The sequence below is a fragment of the Odontomachus brunneus genome, unplaced genomic scaffold (assembly GCF_010583005.1).
Source record: "Odontomachus brunneus isolate Ranch 3 - 2012 unplaced genomic scaffold, Obru_v1 Obru_scaffold_087, whole genome shotgun sequence".
In the NCBI taxonomy this organism is placed as follows: Eukaryota; Metazoa; Arthropoda; class Insecta; order Hymenoptera; family Formicidae; genus Odontomachus; species Odontomachus brunneus.
In genome coordinates, this window is record NW_022639537.1 from 1,441,998 (window position 1) to 1,464,537 (window position 22,540).

General features: G+C 34.1%; 2 protein-coding genes and 1 pseudogene across 13 annotated transcripts; 2 read left to right on the plus strand and 1 right to left on the minus strand.

Moving 5' to 3' along the window:
• The first annotated feature begins 1,231 nt into the window (after positions 1-1,231).
• LOC116848015 (motile sperm domain-containing protein 2-like) lies at positions 1,232-6,420 on the plus strand. 4 transcript variants are annotated; one of them, XM_032823694.1, is made up of 9 exons: positions 1,232-1,506; positions 1,815-1,973; positions 3,522-3,699; positions 3,803-4,169; positions 4,996-5,068; positions 5,181-5,287; positions 5,426-5,626; positions 5,739-5,873; positions 5,975-6,420. In XM_032823694.1, the coding sequence occupies exons 1-9, from the start codon at positions 1,422-1,424 to the stop codon at positions 6,185-6,187; spliced, it is 1,518 nt and encodes a 505-aa protein (XP_032679585.1). In that variant the 5' UTR covers positions 1,232-1,421; the 3' UTR covers positions 6,188-6,420. The 4 variants fall into 4 exon arrangements, with proteins under 4 accessions (XP_032679585.1, XP_032679587.1, XP_032679588.1 ...); XM_032823696.1 differs by having other exon boundaries at positions 1,233-1,506; positions 1,830-1,973; XM_032823697.1 differs by having other exon boundaries at positions 1,233-1,506; positions 1,845-1,973.
• A 776-nt stretch (positions 6,421-7,196) lies between these two features.
• LOC116848027 lies at positions 7,197-8,264 on the minus strand (annotated as a pseudogene).
• Positions 7,342-18,055, plus strand: LOC116848014 (transcriptional repressor CTCFL-like). 9 transcript variants are annotated; one of them, XM_032823684.1, is made up of 13 exons: positions 7,342-7,476; positions 8,903-9,076; positions 9,159-9,382; positions 9,528-9,892; positions 10,092-10,261; positions 11,395-11,531; positions 13,363-13,513; positions 13,657-13,798; positions 13,916-14,188; positions 14,946-15,094; positions 15,387-15,535; positions 15,624-15,851; positions 15,982-17,917. In XM_032823684.1, the coding sequence occupies exons 2-13, from the start codon at positions 8,947-8,949 to the stop codon at positions 16,045-16,047; spliced, it is 2,184 nt and encodes a 727-aa protein (XP_032679575.1). In that variant the 5' UTR covers positions 7,342-7,476; positions 8,903-8,946; the 3' UTR covers positions 16,048-17,917. The 9 variants fall into 9 exon arrangements, with proteins under 9 accessions (XP_032679575.1, XP_032679583.1, XP_032679582.1 ...); XM_032823692.1 differs by having other exon boundaries at positions 15,411-15,535; XM_032823691.1 differs by having other exon boundaries at positions 14,946-15,082.
• Positions 18,056-22,540: the final 4,485 nt, after the last annotated feature.

Below are 22,540 nucleotides of genomic sequence, written 5' to 3' on the forward strand. Positions count from 1 at the left end.
TAGTAGTATATAGAAGTCTGTGATTACAATACGGGAGCGTCCCGATTGACCACGGTACGATTGGACACAACCAACCGATGAAAAGAATTATCTAGTGAATTACTAGGTCGAACCAATCATTACAATCTGTGTCCAATCGTGGTCAATCGGGTCAATCGGGTCCCACCCTTACAATACATATAATTATTCCCCTCATCCCTTGAGCTTCATCCCCGCGACAATTCGCACCGTCCATGTATTCTTATATCCATGATTGGAGCATTCTTTTAGATTCTTAATATATCCAGAAATACATACCAATCAGGAATGATAATCATTAAGCGCTCTCTGAATTACTCTTTCCGCTGAATATATCTATTATGTTCGATATCTTCTTCTTTTTCTGATTATTTTACTTGAGCTCAGACTTATTTCTATTGCCTATTCATTCAAGATATCTTGTCTATTCATCTGAAGTACCTTGAATTCCAAAAAATCACAGTTTGGAACGTGTTCGAACACGTCTCAACGTTACGGCGGTTAAGCCGAAACTCATACGTACGCGAATTTATTTATAGCTCATGTTAAGGCTGTTCTACAATTGTGTAAACATGATGTGAACATAAAAGCCAACGAATCCAAGTGTTTTATTCACTGGTTGCTTTATTCTAACTAGTTGTTGTAATATGTATTGTAGAAAATGCGCGGATAATGCGTGAAACAAAACGCAGTGTCTAGAGGAACTCTAGAACGAGAAATTGAGATCGTTATACTACTAATATATCAGATGCATCTTCATTTTATCAAATAGTATTACTCAACAACAGATCAGACGTCTTTTTATTCATTTTTTAAAAATAAGCAGAATTTAGTGGGTTATAATTTTGACATAAATAACGCTATTGGAATTATTAAAAAAGTAAATTGAAATCTCCAATTATTAACCATATTAATAAGATAGTATTCTCGTTTTTTTTTCATTAAGATATATCATGTTTAATGAAAAATGGCTTTTGTTCTATTTATAACTTTATTTTGCAGTTGAGTATATGAGTATATGAAAATTGAGTTTAATTTCGGCTCGCTTGCACAAATGTTATTTTAGTTTTAAGCAAGACTTAAATATATATTTGTCTTTATTTATTTAAAAAGAGAGATAAACATAGACACATGTTTAAGTCTCGCTTAAAATTAACATAATGTTGGTACAACCGGGCTTTAATCGTTTACACGATGCTATCGAATGCCGTTTCAGTCGAAAACGTTACTAGAGAAGAATTACGAATAGCATGCGCGGCGCGGCGCGCACAGATCCGGCGTACGGATAAATAATTATCAAGTTGTTATCGTGGTGGGATTCTCGACGCCGGTCAAAGTGTTCGGAGTTTGGACTTGTTGAAAATATTCGTTAAGTGAACGCTTCTCAGTTTTGCTTCCGCCTGATGATGGAAACACAGACGAAGGCAATCGCAGAACTTCGTGAGAAATTTCACAAGAAATTAAACGACGAAGGTCCGCCTGATCCTAGTGAGTATATGCAGCACTATTTTTTGAAGTACTGAAAATGATCTGTCATTGCGTTATACAGCACACTGTATTAAAAATCGTCGCAATACGTAACGATTTAATATATGTGGTGTGTGCAAAGGTCATCGTTAACCAGCCCATCGCGTATTCAATTAAAAACAATTAGCACTGTAGTTGACGCAATAAAAAATTGGATGACTTGAATTTCTTCGTATTAATTGTTTATCGAATTACGCAATACAATGCAAACGCATTTGCAAAGCGTGTTGCTGTTCATTTTTACACACTGCATGATATTATCTAATTAGTGTTTTTTGCAGAAGGTTTTCATTCTGCAGATATAGCCAGAATAAACAGCAACGATGATTGGCTAAAGAGATTCTTAGAACACCATGAATTTAACATGCAAGAGGCATTCAATATGCTGTGGGAAACTTGTACTTGGAGGAGAAAAATTGGAGCAAATGGTAAAATTATCTTATTTAACTTGATCATCTTGCTTAACTTAATCTATAAGTATATTTGTCAAATATTCCATTTATCCATTTTGTCATTATTTTTTATATAGAGATGATAAAGCATATTCTGGACAATCTATGTCTATGTTAATTTGAATAATATAATATTGATAAAGTAAGATCAAGCAAAGAAAGCATTTTATATATATATATATATATATTTATTTATTTATTTATTTATTTACTTCAGCTATATTGCCAAGAAGGGGCTTGGTCTACAATCATATCTTAACCACACTCATTCATCCATTCCTCTTATTCTAAGACCTGTGTGAAGAGAAGAAAGGAAACGACACTTCTTATCCTATTAAATCACAATATATCACAATGTATCACAATGTATCACAATATGTCCTATTATTATTATTTTGTTTTATACAGTCTACAAAAATTCTATCTTATACCTTATACATTTGCGTTTTCTTTTAATATTTATATCTATTTCTTCTGCTTACCAAATGTTCCTCTACCTACATATTCTTATCTCTACCTACTTAAACTAACTCTATTTCAATTCACATAAGTGCTTTTAACCTTAATTTATCTTATATATACTTAACCTACCTGACCATGCTTATCATTTATTTATTTTTTCTTTAATCTCCTTCAACCTCTTTTCTCTTTCCCTCTATAGCTTTTTTATTATATTATCTTTTAGACTTCATCTAACTCCTCATCCAACTCCTCATCCCACACACACACACATAGCTTATCCAATTTTTTCTTACTACCAGTATTTAAATCATTGAACCAATCCTTTGTGTTGACATATAATGCCTTATATAATTCTGACTAATCCCACAAAAAACATTTCTTATTATCCTCCTCCAACCAATATACCTCCAATTTATTTATATCTTCCATATTGCCATACTTCAATTTAACCAAGGCTTTTATCTCATCTCCTATCTGTAACTTGGTTAAATTTTTCTTCATCAAATAATTCGACCTACTTCCATTGATTTTTATTTCTTTATATCCTTTATTATATTTCATGTTTTCAATTCTGCCTTCCTCCCATTACTCTCTCTCTCTTCTGCAGATTTTTTTCTTTTATTTCTTTTCCTAAATCCATTCTTTCATTTCTTAAGTCCTTTAACACTTCTATTCCTTATCCATCCCTATTATAAAACTTTTTTCTCTCTTTTCCATATATATCTACCCACTTTCCTTCCTCTTTCTCTCTCCAACATTTTTTTTTACTAACCTTTCCTTCTTACTCTTTAACACCTTACCTTCAAATCTCATTGCTCTAATATCCCACTCTATTAAGACACATTTATAGAGGCCATAACCGTTAACTTATGTTATAATCCATAAGAAATGGATCAATTGCAATTGACTATTTTTGTAATAATCGATTGCAATTGGTCAATTTCTTATGGATTACAGCATAAGTTAACGGTTATAGCCTTCATAAATAGGTCTTAAGTTTATCCATCATCACTTCGGAAAGTATTTTTTAAGTATTTTATTTATAATATTACCTGATCGTAGATATCAATGAAGATAATGTAAAAAGAGAATATTTAGAAGATGGGTCCTGCTTTAGCTTTGGTAAAGATAAAGATGGAAAGAAACTTTTTATTATCAAATCAAAGTTGCACTTTAAAGGAGTAAAAGATTTTACAGAGATTCAGAGATGCATAGTTTACTGGTTTGAGAGACTAGAAAGGTATAGTATACATATCTTTTTAACTTTATGTAAGGATAAGAAATGTATACGCAACTGATTTATTGGTTCATCAATTTTTATATATTTTGCTATATTTTTTTAGAGAAACTAATGGAAATCAGATATCGATCTTTTTCGATATGGCAGAAGCTGGACTCTCTAATTTAGATATGGAGTTTACTAAGTACCTCATTGGTTTATTCAAGTCTTATTATCCGAACTTCCTAAACTACATCATAATCTTTGATATGCCATGGGTGTTAAATGCAGCTTTCAAAATCATAAAATCATGGTTACCTGCTAAAGCAATTCCAAAAATTAAGTTTGTTAACAAATCCACATTAAAAGAGTTTGTCGATTCTAATGATGCTCTTAAATGTTGGGGTGGTAATAACGATTACACCTTCGTATTTGTCCCAGAAGTACAAACCAATGAAGATGCATTGAATGGTAAATTGGATAATAAGAAGGTATACATATTACATAGTACATTTTTTACTAAAGCCAGAAACACTAGAGTCAATTCTGTATTTCGAAACGAAGTGAAAATTACAAAAGTGAGCACATTCACTAGGCACTGACCAATGAAATTACGAATATTCTAGTATATTTGCTCACTTTTGTAATTTTCATTTCGTTTCGAGATACAGAATCGACTCCACTGTGCATGATTTCACGCTTTCTGATATACATACTGACTCAGTTCACTCCATAGATCTTCCAATGTACGATAGTAATAAACTAAACTGCCAATCAGCATGCATGTAAGGAAATTCGTAAGGGCCTCCGCACAAAAACGTCCGTAACATGTTATTTTAATTTAAGAACTTATCACACACAAAGAAATTCGTTATGAAAGTTCTTCCTTACGTTACGAATTTCTTTGTGCGTGACGTAAGTTTATTCTTAAGTTAATGTAATATGTTATGAACGTTCTTGTGCGGAGACCTTAAGAAGGCATAAATCGTACATCGTGTGATTCTAACTTAAGGTTTTGTGTTATTATATATAAAAAAAAAACAAACAAATGATTATATTCTTTTGTTCGTGTATATATTAGGTTAACTTCATGATTTCTTTGTCGTTTTTCTGTAATCCATTCTGTTATATTATTTTACAAGAAGCAAATTAAAAATAGAAGACCTTGTTAGTTTGTTCTCTTTGTGACGTTTCTTTAAAGTATAGTAATTCATATAAAAGACTGAACAACATGAAGTGCATACAAGAGGAGGTATATCGAGTTATTAATATTTATTGGAAATTTATCTTGTTTCTCTTTTGGTCAATGTTTTTTAGGTACATTTCGCAGAAGGTTCACCACTAACAGAACAAAGCCCATGTAATTTTGGAGAAACTGATGAAGAACAATGTAAGTATAAAATTTATAGCAGAATTATATTCATAAAAATATGCTATATTCTTTGTGATAATATAGAGCATAAAATATAGAGCGCAATATTAAGTACATTTCTTTGTTCTAGTATTATCTGTAGAACCCGATGCAATTATATTTAATAAAGATGGAAAAGAAATCATTGGAGTAATTATACTTAAAAATATAACAACTGACAAGATTTTATCATATAAGGTATATATTACTTTATTATATATTTATATATTATAAGTATTATACAAGTATCAAAGTAAGTTTATTAGGAAACTTGTATTAGCATGTATTAGAAGCATATATTCTTGTAGGTTATAACACAAATATAATACTTTGTAGATAAAGACAACATCTCCTGAGAAATTCAGAGTACGACCAAGTTCAGGACTTCTGCAACCATCTGAACAGAAAAGTATTACAGTTGTATTGCAACCTGGCTATGATGTACGTGGTCTGTTGCACAATGATCGATTTCTAGTCATGTGCCTTCCTGTAAAGAATGCAGATATTACAGCGCAAGATTTGCACACACTTTGGAAGGTAAGTCAGCTTTTATTCTTTTATATACATTGGGTTTAAACATAACAACACTCTCTTTATTTCTCACATATAAATATGATCAATACTAATGTTATATGCTATTTCTTTGTAGTCTGTAAAATCTACAGAACAACATAAACTAAAATGTTGCGATGGTACTGAAAATAATGAAACACAAAAATCTCAATCAATATTAACCTCTAATGGAGCGGGAAATGATCGACATATTGATGCATTTTTTTCTAAGGTATGAAAGTTAACATTTTTTTTATATTTGAACGAATAATATGTATGCACATAACATATATGAATGAAGTTAAAACGTCGATTACACATTGATAATTGCAGATGGATCATTTAGAAAATATTTACCACAAGCTACACAATAAGATCCAGACATTGAAGTATATGTTTCTTATTTGTATGCTAACAATAATTTTAATTGCACTGGTAACACTTTACACTTTAAAAAATGATATCAAAGAATCAATAGATCGTCTGCACGATGATATTAAAGAGACGATGTACCAACAAGAGTGCCATATGGGTCGCGGTATATAAAATATATATTTGTAACATCAATGTTGATGTATAAGAAAAATTTTAAAACTACTTTTTCATGGGAATTTTATATTTTTTACATAGTTGCTACGATCAAGTATTTCTTTTCTTTGTAATAATCTGTAAATGTGTACTAGTTAGTTTTATATTTTGTTTCATAATGGTTCAGATATATGCACACGTTATCCTAATAAGTTACCATAGTGTTCTATAAACATATAAAGAGGCGCATTATTACAATCTATTAAATTTATGATACTATAAGACTAACATTAAAAACTATTTTTGTAAATTTTTATACATATTTTCTATGAACTGTCCTGATTGTATTAAACTTGTATGCGAATTAGTGAGTGAGTGTGTGTGTGTGTGTGCGTGGTGTGTATAAATACGTAGAAAGAAAAAAGATTTTGTATATACATCTTCAAAATTTTACTTTTAATATTGTATTTAATAATTGGCGTGGCTTGTTAAATCGCTTTATAGTTAACTATTCATAAATGATTTTAAAAAGAAAATAATATAGTCTAATACAAGAATATTGTCTGCGTACAATTGAAAGGAAAATTATCAATTTGTGAAAAATCAATGATATTTATAAAATATATATTCTAAGTACCAGGGTGCATTCATTTAATAAATATAAAATTTGTTTCACCCACATCTTGTAATTTTCTATGTTGGTCCTTCCCCACTGTTTTTATAAAAATCGGCATTTTACATACGATATTGTTTGTTCCTTAATTTTTTCAATAACGTATATGTATGAACTGAAATTATAAAATAATTTTATATTTGTAAAAAAACTGATGTTGCATATGCAACACAGCAAGTCTTTCCTTTTCATACAGCCCTAATTTCCCGCCCTTTTTGTATGACGTCATTTTTTTCCAGTTCACATCCTGTATGCACGTACTGTTCGAGAGTTAAATCGTTTGCACCGCGTCGTAATACATCTCGATTTATCTCGCTAGACTATCTTGCGCGAAAATGTATATCATATATATACACATATATATATACGCATACATATGTATATATATATAGTCTAATTCCAAATAAGAGTCGCAAAGGTATGATTCACCGGGATAAGTAGCGGCGATCCGGGACTTGGGACCCGGAAATACCAGAAACGGCTATCGCGCAGCATAAACACACGAGTGACGCGCGATGTGCTAGTGCGCAGCTGCAACGCGCAGCACAGCGCAGCATTTGAACCTTCGCAGTTCGATCGGCCATATTGGCTCTTACACAACGCCCTCACGCGAAAGATCGTGGGTTTACTCCAGGTAAGTGATTATTTCGAGTGTTGCGTTAGCTGGTCGGCACGCGTTACACGCGCAGTTGGTTCGCACAGTGACGAACGGTAAGTTCCTGCGACGGCTCGCCGGCCGAACAGTCCGGAACGGCCAGGGTGATCGGTTGCAACCGAACGACACGCGGCGGAATGGCACGGCATCGTCGTCGCTCCTGTCCTCCATATTGATGACAGCGCCGACGGTGATAATTTTCTGAAATTTTTGTCGTTAATGCCCCCTGTGTCCTGAAATCGAAAGCACCCGCGTTGTCTTAAAAGCTCCCCGACAGAATGCGCAACCTCGAGGGCTCCGCCGTGTACTACAAGAGTCCGCGATTACGGTGCCCCCCAGGTACCCGCCCGCGTGTCTCCACGCACTTTCGACATCACCTCGTCCTCGCGCTTTGTCTCGTCTCGCCTCGCCTTGCCCGGCCGTCCGTCACGTCACGACGCGCACGCCTCGCTCATGGCGTCTTAGCTCGCCGCTTGTCGTCGTCTCTCAGCGCCCCGCTGGTCGCTTCGCGCGTCTTATAGCGCGCGTCACCGCCGTGGCGCACCACGTCGATCGTGATCGTTGCGCTCCTCTGACGATCAAACACACCTGATTGACGCGCGCGCCCCGAGGGACGCCGAGAAGCCAACGCGTCGCCGTCGCGGCGATTTGGGTGGCCGGGATGCTGCTCCTCCTCGCCGTCGCCGTCGCCGTCGCCGTCGCTCACTCGATCCGCAAACGTCGAGCCCGTGCCGCGGCGCGAGTTTCTTACCCGCCGTAATCGCCATAATAGCCACTTTATTGATTTTTTTCTTTAATTTCGGCTTTCTTAAAAAATCGGGTCACAGCACCCGACAGCACGGCCTGATGTACCTCGCTGTTAAGAGATCGTGTCTCGTTCGTGCTACTGTTATTCGTGGGTGTGCAATGGTGACGCGTGGACGAGCGTCGGGTATCCTGGAGAGACGAGGAAAGAGCGATATGCGTGTTGACCCGCGAGCATATGCTTTCAGACCTGATGACGATCGAAATGATCTGTTTTGCAGACGCGTTTTCGCCGCGATGTAGACTCACGGCGTTCATGTATGCATGCTTTTTCTAGTTTCCAACGCATGAAAGTTTGAAGCAGCGCGAGTTGTTTCCGTTGTCTGTCGCGTCGCAAGCAACTTGCTGTGCAAAAAGAATTCCAATGGATCACGTTTCGTTTTGTAAACTTTTAAGTAGAGTGTCTGAATGATGGTAAATTTGTAAGATAATATGTATTACACATGCAATACAGCGTATACTTGACATTGCCAATTTTATATTTAGAGTTGTTGATCCTGAGTTATATACATTAACGTGTTGATTTGCATTTATAGAGGTAGCTTAAGGATATATTTCTGAATTGTACTTTGATCATATGTTACTAATGTGCTTGTTACAGATTAATGAGTATAGATACTGTTGTATGAAGTGACTATTTCAACCATGACGAGTAATGTAGCAACTATAAAACTGGAAGAGGGACAAGAGTCTGTTACGGAAATACAAACTTACTTGGAGACTTTCAATAAAGAGATAGAAGGTGGACAGGGAGAACAGTTGCAACATGTGCAATGTTTGTTTTTTGGGGTTTTCAAATAGTTCTCTCATGGTTATTTGATTCGAGCAATGTTTTATTCATACATATTTTTTGACAGTACAACAAGTGGAGGGACTGTCTGGTGGAGAAGAAGGTGGGACATACTTTGTGGATCAGTCTGGGCAGTATTACTATCAGGCTAACAGTGATGAAACACCTGTGATGACACAAGTGCAAATACAAGAAGTAGAAGAATCTGATGTACAAAATGAAGGTGAAGTAGTTCAAGAGGAACAATATCATGAGATTGAAGAGCTTGAGAATGTCGAAGGTGAAGAGGAGGTAAGCTAATACTAAAATTTTTGTTTAAACGTAACTATGCCGTTGAAATATAAAAAAGTATGTTTTGATTGCCAGAAAACTATTAACTTCAATTTATTATTTCAGCTTATTATATACTATTAATTTAAAAAAATACTAATTACAGGCCCAAGTATCTAACACTGAAAGCAATCAAGTTGTAATTAATTCTGGTGATGCATATCAAACTGTCACGATTGTACCATCCGATACAAATCCTGGGGAAGTCAGTTATGTCCTGATAGTTCAGCAACCTGAATCTGAAGATAAAGATGCTAGGCCTGCAGAAGCCGAAGCAGCAGAGGGAGAGGAAGGAGAGGGCGAACAGGATCTGACTGTGTATGACTTTGAAGATAATGAAGACAATGAAGCTCCAGTAGAGTCTGAAGCTGAAGATGATAAAACTAAAGTTGTGAAATTCCTTCCAAAGAAATCTCAAACTGTCACACAAGCACACATGTGCAACTACTGCAATTACACGAGTCCAAAACGGTATAGTTTTTAGTATTTTTCTATGTTTATACATTATCATTATCTAGATTATCTCCGGATATATTATATTTATATTTATTCGTATTTATATAGAAAAATAGTAATAATAGTAATGTAAAATAGTAAAAGTAATGAAAATAGTAATGCAAAATAGTAAAAAATAAGAAAAGTAATTTATAGACAACACATTATGTAACAGATATCTTCTCTCGCGACACATGAAATCACATTCGGAAGAAAGGCCCCATAAGTGCAGTGTTTGTGAAAGAGGATTTAAAACCTTAGCTTCGTTACAGAATCACGTCAATACTCATACTGGGACCAAGCCTCATCATTGTAAATACTGTGACAGTGCGTTTACAACCTCAGGTAATCATCAGTTGCTAATTATTTTTTCTTTTCACACTTTATATGTATTCAATTGCACGTTGTGTACAATTTCCTTTGTACAATATTCCTTTGTACAATTTCAAAAGATTTCAATTATAAATTATCATGATATATAAAATATTCAAGTTTCTTTAATATCTTACATTAATATTATATTAAGTATTCAACTTCTTTTTTATATTTGTTCTTGTCATTTGTGTAATTGCATGTGTTGTATGTACCAACATGTTTTATTTCCTTTATAGTTTCTTCTAATTATTTACTTAATAACTTACTTTCCTCTATATGTTTTATATATTCTTTCTATTTGGATTTTCCTCATGTATTACTATTAGATAATAGAAATAATACTTATTTATTATAATGTTACCAACTTATATATTTTTTGCAATTATTTCTGTCTATATAAAAAAAAATTATATATAATATATAATAATAATATTATATACAACAGAATGTATTTAAAAATGCTCTCATAAATATGCTCTTATAAATATGGTATACATTAAGTAATATATTTTATGCATTAAAATAACAAACAAATAATAATTAATAGACATGTACAAAGAGATTTCTCATGCTTGATAAATTAACATTAACACAGGAAATACAAAATAATAAATAATAAATATAAAATATAACACATTTTCTCTGTTTCATGGCTCAATTGCTTTTCCATATTACAGAGCTTGACACACATTGCACGTTTGGGCTAATTTTCGATTTGCTTCATCTAGCGCTATTTCTCTTACCTCATCACTCCGCACGCAACCTGCGAGTTGCTCGAGACTCAGGAACGTATGACTTGTAAAATATTTGTTTCTAATAGTGGAAAGCTATAATATTGTTTACAAATTATATCCTGAGTCTCGTGCGACTCGTAGGCTGATCGATGAAGTATAATAGTGGGAATAGCATTGGACGCAGCGAAAATCAGCCGAAGTGTGTAACGCGTGCTGAGTTCTGGTATATACATTAAATACATATGCATTTAAAAATTGTTGTACTATTTTACAAATTATATAATAAGATAAGAATCTGCCATTTAATTAAACTAATTTTTTTGTTTATAAAAACAGAAATAGTGGAGAACTTGTATCTTTTACTTGCAGGTGAACTTGTGAGACATGTTCGGTACAGACACACCCATGAAAAACCACACAAATGTCACGAGTGTGACTATGCGTCGGTCGAGCTGTCGAAACTCAAGAGACATATTAGATGTCATACAGGAGAAAGACCTTATCAGGTATATTTTACTTTATTCTCTCTTTCTTTTTATATGTAGGCGAGTTGGTGCGTTATACACACTATAAACACACACGTGAAAAGTCATATAAGTGTACTATAGCAGATATTCATAGTATTCATAGTTAGATCTTATATTTAAGATTATCCTAAGTACTGTTTTAAGATATCATGAACCAAACACAGAGCTATATTCGCATCTTAAGACATTACTCAAGACAGTCTTGAAATAAGATTCGATTACATAGGTCCACAATTTAAAAAAAGTTGTCTGTGTTGGGGGTCTGACTAAGCCCAAAATACTATACGTATTTTGGACTGCTGAATCCAAATCCGGTGTCAGATTTGCTCCATCACCCTTGAGTTTCCCGGAAAATCGAGGAAATCGTGAAAAGGAGCAGATATCCATGTTTTTACGGAGACATGTTTCAAGGAGACATGTATTCAAGGAAAATTCTAGAGTGACGAATAACCCTATGACCCCACAACCAACGTTGAAAATACATTATGTACTTCAACATCTGATGACTAGAACAACCCAATAACCCATATACCATCATACATATTCGGTTTTAGTTCACCCATCAATCCTTTAACATTGCATAGATTAAAAAATCTAATCTGTGCGTGCCCTATCATAGTCACATTCATGTTATTATCCACAAGATATGGAGTCTTTTTTCTCATATTCATAGAATTGATATTCGAAATATCAATTCTACAATATATGATCGTCGATCAGATAAATCCTGCTGCTTCAGAGGATGTTAGAGACGATGACAACTGCCCCGTAAGGGAATGTATAGAATGATTCGTTTTCCATGTTAAAGTACATAATGTATTTTCAACGTTGGTTGTGGAGTTATTCGTCACTTTAGAATTTTTCTTGAATACATGTCTCCGTAAAAACCTGGATATCTGCTCCTTTTCACGATTTCCTCGATTTTCCGGTAAACTCAAAGGTGATGGAGCAAATCTGACACCGGATTTGGATTCAGCAGCCCAAACTACGTATAGTACACCTAGTCAGACCCCCAGCACAGACTTTTTTTAAATTGTGGGCCTGTGTTATGAATACCAACCTATATATGATATGCAAATGTAGAGAAGAATAAGTTATGTAATCACATACGCACACATACTGGCGAACGACCATACGCGGTTTATTTAATTACACAGTTTTTTATATTATATATCATGCTTAATTTAATTTATGGGTTTCTGCAGTGTTCTGTCAAATAATTGTTCTTGAAGTATAATATTTTCTTCAGATATATGTGAAAGGTATATATACATATATATTTTAGCCTCCTAGTTCCCCGCTGCAGAAGACTGCTCATAAACCGAAGACCTGATTGATGAAGAGAGAGAGAAAGTGATAAAAATTCTTAGCGTTAGAAGAGAGAAAGTGATAAAAATTCTTGCATTGAAATAAAAGGATATATTCATAAATGACCCTTGGGATCAATTGAGCGCACATGTACAATCTTCCGAAAACTTTCCCTTTGCTAACAATCAATAAATAACCGTAAAATGAATATAACTTTCCTTTGTAACAACCTACCTTTTCTTTGATTTTGTTACATTTATTTTATGGTCATTCATTAGTTATCAAGGTCATTGGGAAATTTTCAGATTGCTCAATCGATCACAAGTGTCATCCTTTATACACATTCTATGATGATGTACTTCGCAAGAGTTTTTGATATATGTTTTCTCTTTTTTTCTGATTTCATTAATCAATATGGTCGCGGCGAGGACACAGGAGAGCTTTAATAATCTTAAAGTATATTTAATTTTTATAGATTGCAACATTTAATTATTTTTTTCAGTGTCCACACTGTACATACGCAAGTCCAGATACGTTTAAATTGAAACGTCATCTTCGCATTCACACTGGAGAAAAACCGTATGAGTGTGATCTTTGTCCGGCGAGATTTACTCAATCCAACAGTTTGAAAGCTCATAAATTAATACATAATGGTAAATAATACATAACATGCATATGTAATATATATAATGAGAAAAAATTTAAAACCTATCTTTTTTTCTAAATCAATACATTTGATATATTATAGTTTTTTATTATACATGAATTTATTCAATATACTCAATAAACATTTCAGTAGGCGACAAACCAGTATTCCAATGCGAATTATGTCCAGCTACGTGTGGAAGAAAAACCGATCTCAGAATTCACGTGCAAAAGTTACACACTTCTGATAAACCTTTAAAATGCAAGCGTTGCGGAAAAACATTCCCAGATAGGTATGCAAATAATTAAGTAGATAATAAATTATGTCACAGAGTGATCAGTCGAATTGAATACAAAAATTACATGTATGTTTGCACTATATTTCCTTACATGTGTTAATTTGATTACAGATATAGCTATAAATTGCACAGTAAAACTCACGAGGGAGAGAAGTGTTACAAATGCGATCTGTGCCCGTATGCGTCGATATCGGCGCGTCATTTGGAAAGTCATATTCTTATTCATACTGACCAGAAACCGTACCAATGTGATCACTGCTTTCAGTCATTCAGGCAAAAGCAGTTACTCAAACGGCATTGCAATCTCTATCACAATCCTACTTACGTCCCTCCACCGCCACAGGAGAAAACTCATCAATGTCCCGAATGCATAAGAGCGTTTAGGTACATATCACGAAATCAATTATACAGGCCCACAATTTAAAAAAAGTTGTTTGTGCTGGGGGTCTGACTAGGTGTATTATACGTATTTTGGGCTGCTGAATTCAAATCCGGTGTCAGATTTGCTCCATCACCCTTGAGTTTCCCGGAAAATCGAGGAAATCGTAAAAAGGAGCAGATATCCAAGTTTTTACGGAGACATGTATTCAAGAAAAATTCTAGAGTGACGAATAACCCCATAACCCCACAACCAACGTTGTGAAAATACATTATGTACTTCAACATGGAAAACGAATCATTCTACACATCCCCTTATGGGGCAGTTGTCATCGTCTCCAACATCCTCTGAAGCAGCAGGATTTATCTGATCGACGATCATATATTGTAGAATTGATATTTCGAATAGCAAAAAGATTCCATCTCGTGGACAATAACATGAATGTGACCATGATAGGGCACGCACAGATTAGATTTTCTAATCTATGCGATGTTAAAGGATTGATGGGTGAACTAAAACCAAATGTGTATGATGGTATATGGGTTATTGGGTTATTGGGTTGTTCTAGTCATCAGATGTTGAAGTATATAATGTATTTTTAACGTTGGTTGTGGGGTTATAGGGTTATTCGTCACTCTAGAATTTTTCTTGAATACGTGTCTCCGTGGCCTGTGTTATTTGAAACAGCTATGCGTGATAAAATTGACTATTATTTCATGGTTTCTCTTGATAAAACCTGAAACTTCTGGTTGTTACATGCAGACATAAAGGAAATCTTATCCGACATATGGCTGTTCACGATCCCGAATCATCCCTGCAAGAAAAACAGCAAGCTCTTAAGATCGGTAGACAAAAAAAGATTCAGATTATTGACGGTCAGCGTGTCGAAGTAATGACAGGTAATGATAGCAGTAAGTGTTCGTTCAAAAGTTTATAAAAAATCCTAAAGAAATCACAATGTGTACGATGATTCGAGCCTCTATGCATCATTTATGAGTACTTTCGTATCAATATTCATCATGAATACAAAGTGGTTTCTTTACATTATTTCATTTTACATATTTAAATTTTATATATTTATGCGAAAGATAATATATAGAAATTTATATGTATATATAAACATTACACTCACAGGGACACTTACGATATGATCTAAATGCAGATCATTGACTAATATCCATGTGTTGTATGTTGTGACAACAGGTGATTTAGCTTCTAAACTTAAAGGTTACGAGGACGAAGAAGAAGAAGAGGATGAAGAAGATTCAATGATGGCGGTTCAAGGCAGCGATGGCCAACAATACGTCGTGCTAGAAGTAATCCAATTAGCGGACAATCAAGGAAGCGATCAGGTGAGCAATATGTAGAATTCATTTGTTTTTTATGTAGTATGTGGCTCAATAAATAGAGTCAGTTTATTTACTTAATTATTTCTAACAGATGGCTGTGGTCGCAAGTGAAGATGGTGAGTTGGTAATGCAAGATCCTTTAAGTCAAGAAAATAGCATAGTAACGGGGACAACAGAGGAGATCGATGAAGTAGAAGAAGATGAAGTAGAAATTCAAGAAATGAAAATAGAGGCCGTTACGAATAAATCTTCAACACAGAACGCACAAAGCGATCCAAAGTTGCAAAAGGAGATGGAAACCTGTTTCGGTTTCGATGAAGTGAGTAAATGCTTTAAATTTCGCATGAAGTATGTTTGAAAAACCGCCTATATCGGATAAAACGTACAACTTTGTTTAAACGAATGCACACATGACATATGCTACATATATTTTTTCTTTCTTCTTTCAGGAAGAAGAAGAAGAAGAGGAGGAAGAAGGTGGTAGTAATATAAACATGTTACAGGCAATTTCGTAATAACAAATACAAAAAGAATGTACCTACTTTATAGTCTAATGTTTTACTTTCTTCCCAGTGTAAGTGTACGTAAAAAAGAAAAAAAGCACCAAAAGATTGAGAGAGAAAGGCAAAGAAATTACATGCATGTTTATAGAAAAACTGTGAATGCAGTTTATCATTCAAAAATACTTTGCATAGCTCTCAGTGGAACTATTTTGCAAAAACATCGGGCCACATGTATGGTACAACTTCGTTTGCCACTAGTGCATTAGGTACACGTAATTATTTATAAAACTATTATAGTTTTGCGGTTTAGCAGAATATCAAGAAAAAAAGTGTACAATTATGATGTTGTAAAATATGATTTATGTTATCATTATTGAAAACTATTAACTCTTTACAAATGACATTAACACGTAAGTTAAGTCATATTACATATGATAGTATGTAGTAATAAGGAGAAATATATTTCTTAAATTAATATGCTTTAGTTTAGAAATATATTTAATAAGATGTCTTGGCATAATATTTTTAAATAAGTTTATTTAAAACTACGAAGAAAATAGAAGCTGGTCACGGTTTATATAAATGGAATTAATATTAATTTTGTTAAAGATAGTTAATAAAGATGAAACTAGGAAGAATAATACGAGGCTGCAATGTAAATAAATGCTTTCCGTCATATCTCAATATAGAGACCATTCTGAAGTTTCAGTGTAAAAAATATCGAGAAAGAAGTGATAAATTCGTTTATGTAAGAAGTATTTTATATTGTCTAATGTAAGCAACTTTTTTTATGTTAATAAGAAACTGGGATGAAATAGAGAGAATTACGAATCATAAGTTAAAATACGCTGGTTTCATAGATATAATAAGTTTACATATAAATATATATATATACATATATCTATTCTTCTACGTTATATATATATAACGTTTTCATTCGTAGTACAATTAGGAAGGAGGTAACGATTTGTTAGATAAAAACACTATGTAGTTTATCTTATTCTTCGATAAAACAATTTCAGTTTGCGACATTATAAATAATTATGTAATTCAACATAATTATATGTAATGATCTAATTGAAGTTATTTAGGCAACAGCTTGTGCATAAGATCATTGTGTGCAAACTTCTATGTGTATTATTTATATGATTCTTTTTATTATAGAATATATATTAAATGTGATTTGTAGGGAGAACAAATTCTTGCAAACTTACCGTTAGATTCACGCTCTGTATACTGTACTGTACTGTAATTACCGCGAGTTTTTTCACATCTTACACTAAACAGAATTGACAAGTCTTTGATATATGATAAATACGACTCTTTAATCACGACCTCGCACGTAGTGTTTCCAGTTTATTACGAAGGCATAGTGAATCCATCTGAGTGTTTTGAATATTCTGTCACTTTACGATAAGACATATGATAATGAGATATCGAATGAGAAGATGATAGAATTCTTTTTACATGAATACTATGCGCTTATGCCTTTATAGCTGGAAATATTACAGTTTTTCAGTAAAAATCGTTAGTTTTACATTTTTTAACATTTTATAGTAGATCAGTAATGGTATTCCGGATCAATAATATTTGTCGGTGTTCTATTTATGAGAAAATCGTTTATTGGAGAACTTTGTAGCAATCTTTTTTCAAATCTGCCGTGTATCGTTTAGTTGTACTAAACACAAAAAGATACATAAAGATGTTGCTTTGCTACTAATTGCTACTGTGTTAACTGCCGCAAATAATATTTCTTAGTAAGATACCGACACAAACGTTGTTAAAAGTAGTACGGAATATCTTTACGAATATGTTATACGTATGACGTTGTTTAAGATCCCACACTGGGTAAGAATAAAAAACAGTATGTAGTTAACGTTTATACACTGTTGCTCACAACAATAAGTTTGTCCTGCTTGTCCAAGATAAGCGCAATGAATATTGTAAAAAGTATGTACAATTTTTTTTACACGAATTGTACAATTGTAATTTAGCGACTTATATACGCTGTTTAAAGTTCTGCACTTTCTTACATTATCCCAAAGAAAAAAAAAGCGGTGTAGCATTTTCTCGATAATAAACGTTATGTCGTCGACAATATAATCATTTCAATTATTCAACGCGCTCATCCACGTTTATATTCTTAATACTTTGGGCACTTCTCGAGCTTTATCTAAAATATCGAGATTCATAGATTGACTTTTTATTTTACACATATTATCCGGAGGAAAATGTGCTTCAAACGCATTCATCGAGCGCCCGAATTTGTAATTTGATCTTTCCTTCCTATCGATGCTGTTTCAGGCTCGTCAACAAACGACGGCATTTACGAGCGTATATTTGCCTCCCCTATTAGTGTTATTAGAAAAGGCCACACCCAAGTGCACCCCTGGTCATCAACCTTATAGACGAGTCCCTTCGTCTCGTACGTAGGGACGTATTTAAAGCGTTAAAGCACGCAATGGATTGCGTGATCCGCGCTTCAATGGCGATATATATCGCTGTTTTCATGAAATCAATTAGAAACGACTGTATAAGAGTCAGCTCTTGCTATCGATTTGGTTTTGAACTTGAATTCTTTTTCGTTCTCACAAACCATTTTTACTAGTTCTATTCACGAGTCTTTTGCGAAAATATACCGCGTCGATAATAAATGCACGCGTCTGTAATAACAAAATAACAAAATAAAAAAACAACAAAATAACAAAATAAGAAATAACAAAATAACAAAATGGCTTTCTATGTATTAGCATTTGTGCTTTCACTCAGTTAAAAAAATCTCTCCCTAATACTCCCTAATACTCAGTTAAAAAAATCTTTCAATTATTAATACAGTTTCCAGTAAATTTATTAACGGAAACTTACGATAGTTTTCCAATTTTCTCAACATTGAATCAGAAATGTATATTAAACTTTATTGTGCATTATCTTCAAACCAAAATAAAATTTGGATTTTATTTTTTCATTGATAATAATATCGGAAAAATAAAATCCACATTTTTTTATATTTGCCTTTTTTACTGATAAAAATTTGATTTCACGATCTAAAAATCGTGAACTAAAACGACAGATAATAACTTATTTCGATGTGTCGAACGTATTTTTAGTAAAGTGCAGCTTGGTTCGCGGATTTAATTCAAGAGAAAGCAATAGCAAAACAGATGTACTAAGAATAATTCGTCGAAAGTCCCACTTTTTTTAATATTAGAATTTTTCTCAGTTGACGGCGTTATTTGCGAAAGATTGAAGAATCGTGCCTGCATGCGAGTACTTTTGATTTATAGCAGGGGACATTACGGCGATTCTTTCGTTCTCTAATCGGTCGATAGGCTCACGCCTCCTATCATTTGTATTCCTCGCGCGCGTCCGTAGGATGTAATAATAATCTCCCTTTCTCGAAGGAATGCCGGATGAAAGCGGATGTAACAATACGTGCATAATATCGGGCGCATAGCGGCGATTACGTGCAAACACGTCGGACAAGTTCCAGACGCGAATTGGCTTCGCTTTTCTGCGCCAACTGATTCTGAGACCGGACGATTCGGAATCCGATAGAGACGCGTGGTGATCGTAAATACGAAAAGCCAAGCTGAGATACGTGTCCGTGCATATGTGTTACTAGCTTTTCAGCAACCGTCACTTTATGGCGCTTACGCACATACGACTTATCTGTTCGTTACAACACACGCTATCATAATAACGAGTTGGCGTATATTTTTCCACCGGGATGTTGGATAACGGCATATAGGTTCGCATTGTTTTTCTATTCATTTGTATAGAATTGCAAATGCTTTTACAGAATAGAAATATATCGAGAAAATATTGTAGCGAAAATTATGTTAAGATTGGATTTCTTTTTGTCCTTTGTAAAGTTGGACTGAAATTGTAGTTTAAATTACCAAGAAAGTAAATTTGACGATCTACTGAATACGATAAAAAAAAAACATTTAAGTAATTGTAATAATTTTATAGTTTTGCTCATAATTCTGCTGCGATATGAAGTTATAAAAATTTTGTCATAATTTTTACTACAATATTTTTTCTTTGTCAATGCATAGAAAATCACTAAATATTGTATAAAAAACAAAAATTGTAAATAACCAATTTTTTTGTTTTTTTTTTATACAATATTTGGTGTCTTTCTATGTATTAACTTTTGTGCTTTCACTCTATGAAAACATTTCTTTTGAGAAAGAAAATTATATTTTGTGTTCCCTAATATTCAGTTAAAAAAATTTTTCAATTATTAACACGGTCTCTAGCAAATTTATTAACAGGAGTTTACGATAGTTTTCCAATTTTCTCAACATTAGATCAGGAATGTATATTACACTTTATTGTGTATTATCTTCAAACCAAAACGCGCAGATGAATTAATACTTAACATTCCCGATTTAATTTTGAAACGAAGAATTTAGACGATTTATCGAAATTTGCACGTTATGATAATTTATTTTCTTTTATTTTTTATCGAACACATTTTGATGAGCGGAAGACGTATCGTTTCTACATACTCCGGAAGTTTCTGGCGTTCTCGCTCGTTCTTCTTTCCGCTTTCGCTTCATTGGGCGTTATCGAGGGGCGAGTGTTTTGATTAAGAAGAGTGAAAGCGCTCGGTCGTCGGTCGGTCGGTCGGCCGGTCAAAAGGTCGCAACGTTAAGAACGATTTACGGTAACTCCATTTCGACCGAGAGATAATCTCCAGGCCGACAGCGCATACATACTACTGTCGACAAACGAAACGGACACGGGGACAAATGGACATGGCGCACAGGATACAAGGCCCACGCGTATGCACTCTCTTCGCCTCCCACGGTCTTTACCTCGACGCGGAGAGCGCGACGCGATGCCGACTGTACATGTACGTAGGTGAAGACGTTGCGAATCAGCTGGATATCCCGCGTCAGGCGGACCTGGTCGAGGAAGGCTACACTTTTCGATCCGGAACTCTCGCGTTGACCCAAATCATCAAGCGCGTCGCGCCGAAAGCGAACTCACTCACAAGAGTCGTGTGTAGGGCGTATCTTTACGTATCGTGAGGTAAAAGTACCAATTCCTGGACACGTATCAGATCCTTTTTGGTTTGACATTTTTAGTGTTTCGATCTTTAACAACGTATATATATAAACCGAGCATTCCTATACTTCTGGGTAGCGATCATGAATCTTTCACGTGAACTTCATTTTCATTTTTCACTTTTTACTGTAAGTTATTTCACATGAAAAGTGAATAATGAAAATGTGGAAAGCAATATTTATGTAATATAGATTATTAAAATTAAAATGTAATTACAGTATACACAATGTAATATATAACATATTAATATGCATTATACAACTTAAATTTATAGTTATAATATAATATAATAATACAATGTGAATAAATTTAATAAATGAGACGAATGTTAACCGTGAAAGGTGAATTTTCAAAACGTGAAATATTTCACGTGAACTTTCAGTTTGCTCGTATATGTTCTTCTTTACATGTAAATTGTGTAAGTTTCCATGAAAATTTTTAAGCATCAAGTGATGTGGTTTAAATATGAAAAATAATGTAATACTACACTCGCATATTATGTACAAAGTGAGTAGAATTTCTTATAGTGACTTTAATTTTTATGGTTATACGACAATTGGCATTTGACATAAGAATCCTACGTGCATTAAAAATGAACAACGAAAGCCAAATGAAGCGTGATGACGTATAGGCAGTAAAAGCATACCGACGAAGTTTGCAAAGTTAAGATACGTATGTATCTTTGTATGTATCGGTTTTCATCTTTCACGGGTTCATTACAAAATTTTCACTTTTCACGAGTTCACACTAGGGGAAAAGATTCATGATCGCTACCCTGCTGTAGCAGCGAGTGAAGCCGGAAGTTGGCAGTTTAAAACAGAGTGAGAAAGTTGATTTGCCCCTAGTGCTTTCTTATTCTATCGTATAGAAAGAATATGACCGCTGTCAAGCTGTCAAGTGCTATATATAATTTAGTGCAGAATTAAAAGAATAAAACCGTATATTTCATTTATCTCGACGTAAAATTGATATTTATAATATTTTATGCTGTGCATAAAGAATCACAGCAATTGCTCTTATCCTGTTCTTATTCCACTGTCAAATGAAAAAAGTTAGGTTATGCTATGACGAGATATACTTCTTGGATAAGGTTTAGTGCTGTAAGTAGTTCCATTTAGTGCTATAAATACTTCAGAGCTACGAATGGATCAATCATATTACTTTATTTAATGTTTTAAAGTATTTGCAGAGTTAAACGGGCCCTTCTTGACAGTCAATAATATAGAGTGAGAAAGCACTAAGGGCAAATCAACTTTCTCACTCTGTTTTAAACTGTCAACTTCCGGCTTCACTTTGCGGACAGAATGTTTGATCTCCCAGATAGCACAAGAGAACTTCTGAGAACGTTCCAGGGACATTCTGAGGATATTGAGACGTCCTCAAAACGTACTCAAGACATCCTCGGGATATCTGTGCTGTTAGGGCTGTA

Excerpts from the sequence above, each read along its gene's own strand:
- LOC116848014 (XM_032823684.1), top strand. The coding sequence starts at position 8,947 with ATGACGAGTAATGTAGCAACTATAAAACTGGAAGAGGGACAAGAGTCT. Across the intron at positions 10,262-11,394 it reads CAGTGCGTTTACAACCTCAG|GTGAACTTGTGAGACATGTT; the intron begins GTAATCATCAGT and ends TTTTACTTGCAG. Across the intron at positions 15,095-15,386 it reads AATGACAGGTAATGATAGCA|GTGATTTAGCTTCTAAACTT; the intron begins GTAAGTGTTCGT and ends TTGTGACAACAG.
- LOC116848015 (XM_032823694.1), top strand. The coding sequence starts at position 1,422 with ATGATGGAAACACAGACGAAGGCAATCGCAGAACTTCGTGAGAAATTT. Across the intron at positions 4,170-4,995 it reads GTAAATTGGATAATAAGAAG|GTACATTTCGCAGAAGGTTC; the intron begins GTATACATATTA and ends AATGTTTTTTAG. Across the intron at positions 5,627-5,738 it reads ATTTGCACACACTTTGGAAG|TCTGTAAAATCTACAGAACA; the intron begins GTAAGTCAGCTT and ends ATTTCTTTGTAG.